The sequence below is a fragment of the Electrophorus electricus genome, chromosome 3 (assembly GCF_041902795.1).
Source record: "Electrophorus electricus isolate QZ-2024a chromosome 3, ASM4190279v1, whole genome shotgun sequence".
NCBI lineage: Eukaryota > Metazoa > Chordata > Actinopteri > Gymnotiformes > Gymnotidae > Electrophorus > Electrophorus electricus.
In genome coordinates, this window is record NC_137499.1 from 37,261,451 (window position 1) to 37,276,334 (window position 14,884).

At 43.6% G+C, this 14,884-nt stretch overlaps 2 protein-coding genes across 4 annotated transcripts in view; one reads left to right on the forward strand and one right to left on the reverse strand.

The window, feature by feature from the left end:
• The first annotated feature begins 898 nt into the window (after positions 1 to 898).
• On the forward strand, positions 899 to 12,481 carry ntf4 (neurotrophin 4). Of its 2 annotated transcripts, XR_014122869.1 has the most exons (3): positions 899 to 1,341; positions 5,695 to 5,915; positions 6,011 to 6,176. XR_014122869.1 is itself a non-coding variant. In XM_081711406.1 (2 exons), exon 2 carries the CDS (start codon positions 9,989 to 9,991, stop codon positions 11,354 to 11,356), a length of 1,368 nt encoding a protein of 455 aa, XP_081567532.1. In that variant the 5' UTR covers positions 899 to 1,341; positions 9,970 to 9,988; the 3' UTR covers positions 11,357 to 12,481. The 2 variants fall into 2 exon arrangements, 1 of the variants encoding a protein (XP_081567532.1); XM_081711406.1 differs by lacking the exons at positions 5,695 to 5,915; positions 6,011 to 6,176 and adding an exon at positions 9,970 to 12,481.
• Positions 12,482 to 12,918: 437 nt separating this feature from the next.
• The window catches only part of ppfia3 (PTPRF interacting protein alpha 3), a 39,379-nt gene continuing 37,413 nt past the window's right edge, over positions 12,919 to 14,884 (reverse strand). For both annotated transcript variants that reach the window (XM_081711407.1, XM_027025678.3), the window contains exon 32: positions 12,919 to 14,494. The gene's annotated coding sequence lies outside the window, so the exon portion shown is untranslated. The remainder of the gene's footprint in view (positions 14,495 to 14,884) is intronic.

The window sequence follows — 14,884 nt, forward strand, 5'->3', positions numbered from 1 at the left end:
TATCCTTTCATCTCTTTAAACTTTCTGGGGAAATGGGTTTTGGTGGGACTGAGACCTCTGCATGGTCAGGTAAATAAAAGGGGAGTGAAAATAAGTTGGAGAAGAAGCGAGCGCAGGAGAAGGGTGGGACGGTCGGGGACACTGGGCAGCTTAATATGTCAAATATACCATGTCTCACCAAAGGGGACATTCTGAGCCGTTTGAATTGTAGATTAGGCCTACACCTAATAATGGTTTTAAATGACATTCAGTCGGAATTCAGTATCTCATCAGTATCTGATAACAGTATAAATTCAGTACCTTAAGAAATGCGTTTCTTTCTTCAATCTCATACACCCCAGCCCTTTAAAAGTATTTGAAATCTGGGAGTCCGACAGGTTTAATCACTTATTATGCTCTATTATGTACCTTCATTTCTTACAGCTACCGTTTAAATTTCTGTCATCACAGGCTTAGATTAATTTGCAAAAATAATAACCGGTTTGGAAACACCTGACAGATTATCAGAGACTATTATTTACCATTATTGCAGCTTGTATTTAGTTTTAAATGATGAATGTAGCGTATGTGATGAGTTTCCAGCCCTATCCGTTAGTTCTTGATTTAGTGCTAAACTCAGGTATTATGAATAAATCAAAGCTTTGGCGTTGCTGCCTGTTTAAGATGAGTACGTTATTAAATATCTCAAACCCCGTACCGTTTGGTGTGGAAAAGTTTTCTACTTTGGGTTCAAAAGCTTCGCCGACTACACCCACAGTCAACAGATGTTGCTCGTCCCTTCGCCCAACCTCATGTCTTCTATCGTCCCCCCTCCTCCTCGCCAACTCTCCCATCCTCCACCCGACTCCCCGACTCTTGTTACATTTTCGCTTCCAAAAACCATACCTTGCGCATCGGGTGCGGACAGTCCTGTCTTGACACTCGAGAGAAATTCTTATGGACGTTTTTATTTACAGAGTCAGTCGTTTCGGTTATTTGCCGTTCGTGCTGTTTGGAAGCGGTTTCGACACGCGGTAAGCTGCAGAGGTGCGTGCTCGGGGAAAGCCATAACGTCCCGTGCACTGTCGGCCGAACACAGCGCGAGATGTCCCCCGCCGGGTCGTCCGATCTGAGGAATTTCTACAAAGTTTAACCTTTTCCGTAATACTTTCTTCTGAACATATGGAGTTACGGATATATATATATATGCACGTCTGCAGAATGAATCGGAGATGACGTGGAGCTAATTGCGAGATAAATATCCAGTCTTGTGATCTGGACGAGTTCTTGACTGAAACTTTGGGATTGTGGAATCAATGTGGTTTCAGTCGAAGGGCGTGCGGTCCGACAGTCACCTAAACGGTAAGGCCGGGGGGTTAAAGCGACAATTAGGAACAAACAATAACTGTTTACACGCACATAACCGCTGGCGTCACGTTCACTTTATTGCTGCTTGTTTTGCAGTATGCGGGAGAACGCAGGTGTAGACCACGGAGAGGTTGTGACAGGTTTTCCAGCTTCGGAATTTGGATGATTAGTTAGTAACGTTCGCGAGGCTTCGTACGCCGCCTCCTCCAGGCTTTAGTGTTCTAGAATGCTGGAAGTCAGCTCACGCGATGTGTAGGCAAGTTCCAAATCTTTTTTTAAGTGATGCATGCTCTTGATTCGTGCTCTACCCGTATAAACTGTCCTTAATTCTTTAAGCCACCGCGGTTCTTGCGGATATTATATCAGCAGTGTACTAACCGTGATGAACGCTTCTGTGCTAGGTTAAAAGTTCTGCGAGCTCACGTTCAGGAGCGTTTTATCGACCTTCGGAGGAATTTTGAGACTGATGTTACGTGCTTTCTCCGCCAGCTCGCCGGTTGTGTTTCCAAACAGATTGATCATTTTTGCCATGGGTGGATGAGCCTTGCTTAGACAGTGTGCCTCGCTGAGACATTCCTCAGATATGTCACTAGTGCTTTGTTATTTTTTTCTCTTTATTTTTTCTCTTGCTTTGCTGTTGTTGTTTTTTTTTTGGGGGGGGGGGGGGGTGTATTTTCACAAAATGTGTAATGGCTTTTTCATTGATTTTCGAGTTGTTTTTAGAACCAAGGAGCCACAGGCAAGGTCACCGGGCCTGAACAAGATGGCACAAACATGGACTTGACATTTTTGTTGGAAGTTTAGTTTTTGATATGAGATTTGACTTCTAGACCACATAGACGTTCTAGAATATGGAACTAAAATTCTATAGTCTCATCCTACTGTAAAGGGGAGGGATGCTTCACATAACAGCATTTTTCTTTAAGCAAATCAAAATCCTGCTGTAATCCTGGCAAACCATCCTCCATTGTTTACACCAAACAACACCCATGGAACTGCTTTCACTGAGCTCTGCAGTGAAACTGGACCGGATCTGGACCGGTATTCTGGAGGGAATATTGAGGTTGAAATCAGAATTTATAGGCAACATAAAGGTGTGTATGTGTGTGGTGGAAAGGAGAGTGAGATAGATAGATAGATAGATAGATAGATAGATAGATAGATAGATAGATAGATAGATAGATAGATAGATAGATAGATAGATAGATAGATAGATAGATAGATAGATAGATAGAGAGAGAGAGAGAGAGAGTGTGAATATGACATATGAGTGTGGTAATATACTGATGTCTCTTCAGTGCAGGTCCTGTAAATGTATTTAATAAAACACACACACACACACACACACACACACACACACACACACACAGGGACAGACACATCCTTACATAAACACATAAAAATACAAATACATAAAAATACAAACACAGACAACCATTTGGTACTGTTTTACATACACGTCTAACATAAAACAAGTCATTCCTGACCCTCTATCACGTTATCAGGTGTTATGAAAGTCTGGGCAGATAAGTATGAGTAGACAGGCCATTAATGGGTCTGGGGACCCAGGACAGAGAGAACGAGGGAGAGAGTGAGAGACAAGGGGTGGGAGGGTTTGGGGGCACCCGGAAATATACGTCTGCCACAGCGAAGATCAATGGCTGGCCGCCGGATGCAGACACACATGCAGAAGTGTGACATTGCCTTTTCCATGGTGGCTCTGGAGCATGTTCTGGAGCAGGTTCTGAGAGGTCCTCATCAGAAACATGTGTTACACTCTCATTCACTCTTCATAAAGATATGGAACAGGTGTGGTCCGGCTGCAGAACTTGCTAATAACAATATCAGTTGCACCAGTGTTTCAGCGCCGATTGAACACTGATCACATTCAAAGGTTGAATCTCTCACTTCTGTTAGTTTCTGTTATGTTTTGCGTGCAGGAAATGCCTGAGCTGGCGTTTCTCCACGGGGTGTGTTGGATGTGAGTGGGATGCACCGTACTGATCTTAAACAGGGGACTACAGAATATCTCTGCTAAGATAATCCTCTGGTCTATGACCTTATTGTAGCCAGTGCTGAAAAAGTACATGCTTGAGATATTAACATTAAGATATTTTGAGTTATAAGATCTGTGTTTGGAACTTTTTTTCAAATTTAACATTGACCAGATGCTGATTTTTCACAATAATCACTTTTTTTTTATTTTAAGATGAGTATGTTACACTGGAATTTCAAGTCAGGTTGTGTCATGTGCACTTTGGCAAATTTTACAGAGTAAATTCTGAGGGGTCCATTTCCAAATTACATTTCATTATGGCAGACATGCTTTATTTATGGGTTGCTAACAGGATGGGGGAAGTAATATTTTGAAAGGGAACTTGACTCAGAGTGACTGTGTGTGTGTGTGTGTGTGTGTGTGTGTGTGTGCGTGTGTGTGTGTGTGTGTGTGTGTGTGTGTGTGTGTGTGTGTGTGTGTGTGTGTGCACTTGGGGGGGGGGGGGGGGGGTAAACACAGTGCAGGGGAGGGCCTGCCTTGGAAAGGGTATGTGTTGTCTTTGGAGTGGGAACACACACGGTTGGGAGGAGTTGGGAACACACAGACACACACACACACACACAAGAGGTAAAACGCATCGGCAGCGTCAGGGGTGTAAACAGAAGCACTCTATCGTCACACTCCATTTGCAGCAATGATGAGCTCCAGTGAGTGCAGGCCAAACACAGCAATCAGCCCTACTGTATATCTTCTCCAACACACACACACACACACGCTAACAAGCCCACGCTAACAAGCCATTCGGTCTCCTACCCCACAGAAGGACATTGAAATTGCAAAGATGAAATCAGTACAGAATCTCCTTATCTTACACACTCCATCATCTTAAACTGTTAACATACTTTCACTGGGCACACACACACACACACACAGATGTCTGAACACTGCTAACACCATCTCCATAACAACCACAACCACTGAGCTTGCCGACAAACACGCCACCTTACACAAACAGTGTCGCAGAGGCCAGGCCTCCAGCATTCAGTCCCCACATCTTCCAACTCCATGAGTTATGAACAGGGCCGTAACCACTTCCAGCACCGTAGGACTGTCAGTTAATAGTATCGTGTGACTAATGATGTTAGTAGCTTTATAGGGACTACGGCTGTTTGGAAAGATACTGTCCAAAATCTGGAAGGCTCAACAGGGCGTAAAATATGACGTGATCTTTTTTTATTATAAAATTGGAAATATATAAAATATGGAAGCAACAAGAAGGAAGAAAAAAATCCAAATGGTTTAGAACAGTTAAACCAATTGCCTCCAATATTATTTTATTAATACAATAGTAAACTATTTTCTTTTACTGCACTTCATTTTGACATAAAACGAAACAATTACTGAAAAGAAATTTATATATATATATATATATATATATATATATATATATATATATATATATATATATATATATATATATATATATATGCTACTTATTGTAGCTTGCAGCACTTTAATAAGTAAACATTGATCAATGATCATCTTTAGAGCTTTCATTTTTTTGGTGCACAAATATGAACACCGTGGAATGTTATATAGTGTGCAGTACTTTGCCATTTTTGAACTCACGAGTGCTATAATTTCTCCAGCCCACCAGGTGTTTGCAGAGGTGTTCTGGTGGTGTTGATGTTCTAGTCTTTCAGTGCTTTGATGCCTCAGATCTTTTACCTGCACAATCGAGACGAGGTCCCGCAATATTCCTAACGTTTAATTTCCTCATCACCACAAATGCCAGTAATACATTCTCATGAATGCTTCTGATTGCATGATTTCATTGTTCTGTTGTTTTTAACCATGTTTTCATGAAGTGTGCACAGTTGAAACCCTCTAACTCCTTCAACTTATGAACGTGGAATACAGTTATGTAGACCTGACAGTGTTTTGTTTACAGTCCATTAATTCCCCATCATACCATTCTCCCATAAACTCTTTAAAAACACTTGTCGTGTCCATAAAGTACTCTGGATATAAATCTTATTTGTCAGTGTCAAAAATGAATGTAGTTTTTCAAAAAATCACATAAAGGTAAAAAATGTTCCAAATCAGATATGTGTTTTCCTCTCAAATATGAGATGAATTATGAAAACGAAATTTGCAAACAACTGCGCTATAGTCACTGCGCACGGAATTTATATCATAAGACCAGCAAACCGTGTGTATTATTTGGCTTGCGGTTGCCAGCTGTGTCAATTCGGTAGGTAAAGATATTCCGTCGGTTACATAGCCTGTGATAGCTCGCTAACTTTCTTCATCTGATACTGACACGACAGATCTTTCTCTTCTGTTCGTAGCTTGCTCTGACAAGCCCTACAAGCTGACCTGCCTTCAGAGTGAATTGCTCAACGGGAGCAGACTGACTGTGATTTTCAACTCGTTTTAATGGACTGCTTCTGTGGTTATCCCTGGAGAAGGCTGGGCGATGAGGGACACGGCGGCTTCATTTTAATGTGCAGCTTGCATGGTGCAGTATTCGTATTTCGACTAAACGAGCCAATGACATTTCAGAGAAAAAGTACGTAGGACAAAATGTATCGGGTTTGAAATGGTTTTTTTTTAATTATTATTATTTATCACAGAACGTAATACGGGCCATTTTCTCTTCCACAGATCAGAAAAAAAACCTTTAGACGCGGAGTTTCAAATGTGGACATGACACCAAAATACAGGATGACGTGCGACTTCAGTAGTCCAGAACTTTTCCGTAAACTGCTATGACTTGACTTTATTCAGTTATTTTACTGAATTTAAACTGAATAAACTACATACAACTGAATTTATTCCTTTATTAACTCGTTTTCAGCTGAAAACAATGCTCTTAGTTCATTTTAACTTGGGTTACTTTTACCCACCTCTCTGCGCGTCTCTCTGTGGACGTAACATTTTGCGTAATGCGGTCAGATGGGAATAAAACCTAAAAACTTGCAGCGCTTAAAATCTTAAAGCTTACTCATGAGCGGGTTTATGAATAGGAAATACAAGTGGGGGGGGGGGGGGGGACTACCAATACCACAGTGGTCTGCACTTCGGTGTCCTCGTAACTAGTCATGGCCCTGAATATAATTAGACAGACGTGGTTATGCCCGTGAAGTCTACATCACTGTTTATAAACGCAGGCCGATTTTCGTGCAAACCTTTTGAGAATGCATGCTCATCGCAGTCTTGTTTCATGAGTGCAAGTACAATTTTTGCATATTCAGTGGGGGTTTTTTTTTCATCCATATGGTCATGATTCAATTGGAATGCCATGAAGACTTGAATGTGAAAACACCACGTGTAGAATATTTTATGGTATAGATCCTCTCTAAAAACAGCCTCCTGTTTGTCTACTGTAATTAGTTTAGCAGTTCTTTCAAATGTAACGGGAGATGAACAAGGAACATTTTTAAAAAGCTACTTTGAAAAGTGTCACGACCTTTGAAAACCGTCACGAGCTGGTGTGAAGAAAGTGACTTGCGTGCGGCTAGATTCCCTTTAACCCTGCACCTGGGCAGATGAATCGCGAGCCGCTGTAGACTTTCGCTACTGAAACTCTAATCATTTACTCTTATTGTGTATTTATTGGTAATGTGTAGGCCGATGCATTGGCTAAAAGTTTACTGGTGGCATGGGTTATAGTGTAATTACATTACATTTTGTATTATTTTTAATAGGGTTTAACGATTTGTGTTGGAGTTTGGCAACACAACACCACAATATTTACAGACAATATTTGCTAAAAAGTAAAGGATGCAGTAAGGTAATGCTTACTGTCCAAATCCAAATAAATCCAAGATAGATTTGAATGTAAGTTTAATATTAAGTTTAAAGAAGTTTATACAACACTTGCTGGTCAGTGGAAGACAGTGAATACAAGATATGAAGTTGTGAACTTGTGCATGGATATTTTCGATAATAGTGTAATTTAAAGTGCCTGCTTCATAAAACTGAGTATCTCATAAAGTGAGTATCTGTTACAAACTTCAACAAACATAACTTATTTCTATATACATTCACAGACATTTAATTCTTATGTCAACAGTCATGGATTGTAGAAGTTTTATGAGTGTCATGAATCAGTCACTTCTTTAAGATCATTGTAGGTTAAGAGCACAAACATAATGCCAACAAGAAGTGTACAGGAATTGTTGGGGTCACTCAGTTTGGTCTCAGCATATTACATAAAACAGGACAAGATCTCACCCATTTGAAGTTGGAGTGGCTGTTCGAAATGTCTGTCTTGGTCAGGTCTCACGTCTGTCCTGTCCTGCGCAGGGCCATTACCATTCGCCACCAGTATACATGTTAAGTTCATGTTGGCAGACATGAATTAGAACGACATTACTTGTTTGTGTGCAGGAGGGCACCTAGAGACCAGTTCTGCTTGTCAACAGGATGTGAACTTGAATGTGTAATTTCATGTTAAAGCAGACACACACTATATTTGGACTGTTTCTGTCTCTACTCATGTGTCTGCATGTACAAGGTATCTGTGTGTGTGTGTGTGTGTGTGTGTGTGTGTGTGTGTGTGTGGTCTGCTTATACAGTGTCTAGGGTGGGGTTGTGTTATTATTAGTGTCATTAGATGTAAGTTTTTACTGCACTGGCTTCCTGTCCACCCTTGCTAATTGCTTTCTTTTCCCACTGAAAAAAAATACTTTATTCCTCCCTCTCTCTTTCCCTCACTCCCTCGCTCTCTCTCCCTCTCTCCCCCTCTCTTTTCCTCTCATCTATCTTTTCCTCACTTTCTCTCTTCATCTCTTTCCTGCCGTGGGATACCTAGGAGGAGCCTATCTCACTAGCATTCTAAGCATTCCCCCCCTCTCTCTCTCTTTCTCTCTCTCTCTCTCATTCTCTCTTTCTCTCTCTCTCTCTCCCCAACACTCAACACAACAGCACCAGCAGCTCCAGCTGTGACAGGTGACTGTTCAAAGGAATTTAAGCCCCCCTGCACCACAGCTCAGCATCACTGAGACCACACACTTGTGCACACCCACCCACACACACACACACACACACACGGAAACCTGCAGTTTGGCCCGCTCTTGAATGGTCACGCGACGGTGAGCGGAAAGTAAAAACGTCCCACTGACCTCTCTCACTGTTCAATGACTAAACAAATGTCTTAATCAGCACGCGTGTGTGTGTCATGGTGGCAGCCTCCCTAGGCGCTCTTTCATCGCTCAGCAAACCCAGTGAGTGTGTGCCCTCTCCTGATGAGAGCCGTGCTCCAGACATTGCTCCTCACGACGGCCTCCCGCCTTTAACACATACACAGCACACTACAGATAGAGCTTGTTCTGTGAGTTGATGTATTTAACGTTTTTCTTTTTTTTTGCAAACTTTCTTTTACAAAGGAATTTCGTGCGTTTGCCACACTTTCTTAGACATTTGCTGCAGGCAACGCAGGTAACATGCGTATCCGTCCCGGTCGTGGTCACCACACCACCCATCTGTAGCCTGGCACGCGTACTCATTCCTAACTTTGAAAGCCTGTGGATGAGCTCGGGGTTTGGGAAAGCTGCTGCCCATTCAGACTCTTAAGTTCAAATATGAATAGGCCTCTCTTGCATTGTGTGGATGCAGTGAGGCAGTGCTGTGTGCTTGTACTTGTGCTTTGGTTTGGGATGCGCATGCTTTTCTCCACCCAAACTCTGTTCACCCCACCCACACCCACACACACGCTGCATTCGCCTGACCTGCTCTGCATGTTCACACGTCTCAGCAAAATGGTCAAAATGGACAAGCAAACATACTTATTTCCAGAAACAGTAGCCAGTGTGCAGATAGCATAATGGTAGCCTATACATTAAAAAGGACCGACAGTGGAGGAGCAGACCCAAGCAGAGTGCCCCCCCGCCCCCTCAGAAAGCCTGGGCTTAGGGTTCGTGCCCCAGCTAGAGAGGCCATACCTTTGACTGTGTGATAATGACCTGAGCTTGTCTCACGTCTGTAGTTGTGTTCCCACTGCAGGGGGCCAGAGTTGCAATGCTACAGCCATTTGAGTTTGACTGTTTTCGCTCATTGATTGAAAGCAGGTCTGGCTGTTGCCAGATAAATGAGATTTGTGACATACTCTTATAACCTGAGCCCTCTTTCAACCCTTTTCTCTTTCTTGTTGCTCTCTCCTCTCTCTCTATCTCATTCTTTCTCTCTCCTTCCACCTCTCACTCTCATGTGGCTCATAAGAAGAAACAAGATAAGAGGGACGGTCTTATTGACCCACATACGATGTTGACAGGTTTGATCTTTGGCCTTTGAGTGGATTTTGCTTGACATTTGATTGCAAGCTGATCAATTACTTTTAAAAATGTAAAGTGTGTTGCCGATGCAGTGTGTTCTACTGAGAATGAGGTACAATAACAAGGACTGTGGGATGTGTATGGAGTGCACACCTCTTGTTTATATGTGGGTTTCAGATGGGATTTGGGGTTAGTGGGTGTTTGAGGGAGTTCGGGATTAGTGGGTGTTTGAGGGGACTTGCATGGGGGAGGTGAAGAGGCTTCACTCACTCTCTCTCACCTCCCTTTTCTCACTCTATCATCATCTCTTGCTCTTTTTTTCCTTACTTTCTGCCTGTCTCTTCCCAGTTGATACGTCTTGGGAGTGATGCACTGGCTTCCCCTGGTTGCCATGGTGATCGCCTCGGCCCTGCTCTACCCTCAGTGTCCTGTTCCCAGGCTTGTTGCCGCGACGATGGAGCCTGGCATTACCAATTCATCAGCAGACTACAACTCCAGTGATTACCACCAGCACCACAACTCAGATGTCCAGTACGCAGAAAAAGCACCTCACAGCACAGCAGACACACGCATCCCGAACAACATGAAGGATAACAGCTCATCATCTTCTCTTCTGGTCGAGGAAACTTTGCCCCACAGGAGGCAAAGCCCAAAGAAGCGTTTGGCAGGAGGGGACGCAGACAGGCTGGAGGAACAGACAGGCCTCGTTTCCCAGGGCCACAAACGGCAAGCACTCTACCGCTTCCAGGACAACCGCATGCTCACAGAGTACAAATCCCATGGGGACCAGTTTCAGGATGATAAAAACTTGGAAACATCTCCTGAAGGGGGTGGACCTCAGAGTAGGAATACCCTCCTCAAAGACAGCACGCTTCCGGGCAGCCGTAAGGAGGTGACGGTTGTTTCCATGGAGATCTCCATGGTGAAGGACCAGTTACAAGAATTGCAGCCCTCAGGCGTCGCAGGTGGAGCAGACCTGGACGGGGCGGGTGGAGAAGCACAAAGGGGAGGAGCCATGCCTGCAGAGGGCTTGGACTTGGAGGACGAGGAACTGTTGCTGTTGGAGTCCCACCCCAGAGTCCTCTTCTCCACCTCCCCTACCCCTCCCAAACACCCACCCCTGCAGCTCCTGCTGGAGTCAGGCCTCCTGCCTGACGACTACGTGGACGAGGAGGAGGACGACTATGAGGGGCACGGCGGTAGCGACGGCGGGGAGACGCAGGCGGAGAGAACGGCCAGGCTGCTGCAGGAGTCCTACAGGAACCTGCTGCTGGGCCTCTCCACATCCGACATCCCCGGGGGGGCTCAGCAGCACCCCCGCAGGCTGTCCCGCCACAAACGACAGCTCGAGCACGTGGGCCCCGAGCGGTCAGTGTGCGAGTCCATCAGCCGGTGGGTGATGGACAGGAGGACGGCCATAGATTCACACTGGCACAACGTCACTGTGCTGAACAAGTTTCCCACCAAGAAGGGCATGTTGGCACAGTACTTCTACGAGACAAAGTGCCGGGGCCCAGACCACCGGGGGGCGCGGGTTGAGCACGGTGTGGCTGGAGCAGGCTGCCTCGGCGTGGACAAGAAGCACTGGGTGAGCGAGTGTCAGACAAAGCAGTCGTTTGTGAGGGCATTCACGTCAGACAACGTGCGGGGGACCGGCTGGAGATGGATCCGCATAGACTCATCCTGCGTGTGTGTGCTGTACTCAAGGAACCACAAGAGGCGGGGCACAAGATGATAGGGAGAGAGGGGGGGGGGGGGAGAAATGGAGAGAACCGAGCGGAAGACGGAGTGAGAGAGAATCTATCTCTGTATTTCATACAGACAATAGGGTGGAGGTAGAGAAGAAGACATAACTGTTCCTTCATCAGACAGAGGATAAAACTGAAATATTTTGTGGATGAAAGAGCGGTATGAGACAGAGAGGTGAGACGGAGCTGTGAGTTAAGGGGATGAGACAGGAGTGAGACGAGTGAGACAGAGGGGTGAGACAAAGGGGTGAGACAGAGGTGTCCCAGTGGTCTCTCAGGGCAGGCTGGACATTTCGGCTTGTTACCACTCAATGGAACTATTAGAGGAACATCTCTTCAGCCAGACAATTCCTGCCAAAACCCTTTATCAACTGATCCCTCTGTCTCTTTTACTATTCACTATTCAGTTACATACAAGGCCAGTACAGGTTCTGCAGACAACATTAAAACAAGACAACCTCAGATTGATTATTTAGGTCAAATCTACTCTTCTAGCACAAGACAGATTGCATAAATGCTGTTGAATTATGTTTTTATATATTTTTTAAACACATCTATTATATATTGTCTGTAAGTTATTACTTGTTCATTAGTATGTAAGCATGAGTACTGATATTAATATATTTCTATGTAAATCTTCTCTACGTGAAACTTATTAATCCTTGTAAGTTTGTAACTATGTATATATTTAAGAAAAAAAAACCTTACTCATCAGGTCTTGGCCTCCGAGAGGCGCAGAGATCCCTCTAGTGGTTGGAATTAGAACTGCGCTTCAAACTCATGTGCTTTGCGGGACACCTACATCACTGTGTGCTTGGAAGCCTAAGCTGCTCATGTGCTGAGCAAGGACTCGCTTGAAATTATATGCTGCAAGACCAGAGTGCCTAGTATGAATAACTTTGACTTTTCTAAATCATCGTTTATTGTTGTAAGAGATTTTAAGAGTTCTATTTTACCTAGACTTAATTTCTACAGAAAAGAACGCCTATGTAATATCAAAATACATTTATTATTGAGTAGATATTTATACTTATTATGACCATGGTTTGTGATACTAGTAGGGAAACAAGCAGAGGGAAAAGCATTAATAAAAGATGAAGTAGTAGAATTTACTTGCGGTTTAGTTTTCTCTCAAGAGCGGCAGAAAACACCCCGTAATATTCCTAGCTTGTGTAAAGAGAACTCTCACAAAAAAAAACTCAACATTTCACTGGACTTCAAAAAGTAGTGTAAGAACACAATCTGCACACACACTAGGGCTTGCTCACACTCTCTCTCTCTCTCTCTCTCTCATTCACACACACACACACAAACACAAAGCATGTGAAGGCGCCCATGAATTATTAACGAATATATTTGCACACGGAAAAATGCCGTCTTTTTGCTTCTTTCTTTTTTATGCCAACACGTACACACGTCCTCACATCTCAGGTTGCACTGAATCAGCAGCAGTCATTTACACGCCGAAGCAGAAGCGTGCGCGCTCACCCCAGCACACAACATGGGACACTCCCTGTCCAGCACAAAGACACACCAATGACCTGGCACACACCTTCAGGGACACTTTATTTTATTGTCATCTTCTCCATTATTGTCAGGTTTTATTATCATTTATTTTGCAGATTTGCATTTTCGATTTGAATCGATCGTCCTCATCATCAGTAACGTTTGTCTTAGCTCATAACACAATTTTGTTCTCGAAATTTACACATACAAGTAGCATATTTCAATGACCATGTTTTTAATATTTTTTATATTTATGCTTTAAACTAGATAAAATCAAATTACAGTCAGAATTAAGTATTAAATGAACATGTACATACATTTATTCAATACATACATAAAGAAAATAAATAGAATTATCATAAAAATAAAACATAAAAATGAAAATACACACGTTGTACAAATTGTTCCCCAAGCTCGCGTTGTCATCTGTTAATGTACACATATAGTTTTATTTTTAGTTCACATTGTCTTTTTCCCCAGAGGTTTAGTTCATTGTCATCACTGGATGTTTGACATGCAACACACAAGCATGTTTGTCCTCTACTTCTTGCTTCCGTTTTTGTCCTGTTATGGCTTGCGTGGATAAATCAGTTAGGACACTGCAGAATTCTACCCCTGCCCTCTCTCTCTCTCTCTAACACGTTCTTCTCTCTCCCTTCCTCGATCTCTATCATTCCATCTTTCTCTCTCTCTTTATTTCTCTACTCTGTTGTTCGCGGCTCTCCCACACCCGGCTGTTGTGTCCCTGACCACACCGGCCCCTGACGGAACGTTTTCTAATCTAAGGTTTTCCTGATCTGAGCAGTACTGGAGGGGGTCCGGTGCCCGTGGCTCCGTGCGATCCTGCCCACCGTGGTCTGCCTTTAGGGCCACAGTTGAAAGCAGCATTGCAGGAACTGCGCCTCGGCTTTAGTGATAATGCCATATTGCTTTTCACGCTGAGGCATCTCTCATGTCAGGCAAGCGTGTAAGAGGGGAGAACCACGTCCTGCCATGAAAGATCTGTGGCCGCTAATCTGCTGTCATGACCAAGCCATTCACGCCGTGCTAGACTACACGTAAACACCCGCATCCTGTATGAGTAGGAAAGGACAAAGAAACCCAGGGTGACAAGGCTCTGAATCACAACTTCCTTCCACCCCTTTTTCTGGAATGGTATGATCCAGGTAAAATGGCCGCCAGTGCACAGAGTGGGTTTGTTTTGGTCCGGAAACGAAAGACGTGGGGAGGAACAGAGAGCTCCGCATAAACGAATGACCGAGAGACACTGTGGTTCAGGCACACAGATCCCAGTGGCACAGAAATAAGATGAGAGAACCACGGAGTGAAAGTTAAAATAGTCACTCATTCCCTCCTGCACCAGTCCACGACTTTATTCCTCTCTATCTCATACGTTCTCCATGCCTCATGTCCTTAAGTTCTTTATTCCTTCCAATCACCATTCCTCCATACGTTCCTCTCTCGTTCAGTTATTGCAGAGTGGTCAGACCATTGGTTGTTGGGGGTTTTTTTTGTTTGTTTGTTTGTTTATTTGTTTTTTAGAACTGGATTTATTCATTGCTTTTTATCCAACTCCCCTGCCTCCTCTTAACACTCCAGTCCTGGGCTATCGGCACCCTCTGTGGAGAGACACAGAACCACAACACTGTTGTTGGTTTTTTTCGCTACCTATTCATGGTAAACTGCATTTCCTTGCTTTGTTGAAATAAGGAATTTTAAAGTAATATAAAAAATATTGTTAAAGTTTCAAAAAGCATCATTCACTCGCCCAGTCCATACAGTCTTCATATGGAATCTAAGCTGCAAAAACAGCCCATTTTGGCATCATGCTTTCTCTGATGTCACAAGAACAAGCTCATTTACATATCTCTGCCTATTCAGCACGTTTTTGTTGATTCAGCACTTTTCAAGTTGTTAAGCATGTTTCAGCTCTGAGTGATTTTTGAATGATGCACAATACAAGGGGAGCCAATCAAAACAGGGCTCATTTTTCTTAGATCTCTTAAAAG

What these genes read in the sequence shown, in the direction of transcription:
- ntf4 (XM_081711406.1), top strand. Translation starts at nt 9,989, where the DNA reads ATGCACTGGCTTCCCCTGGTTGCCATGGTGATCGCCTCGGCCCTGCTC.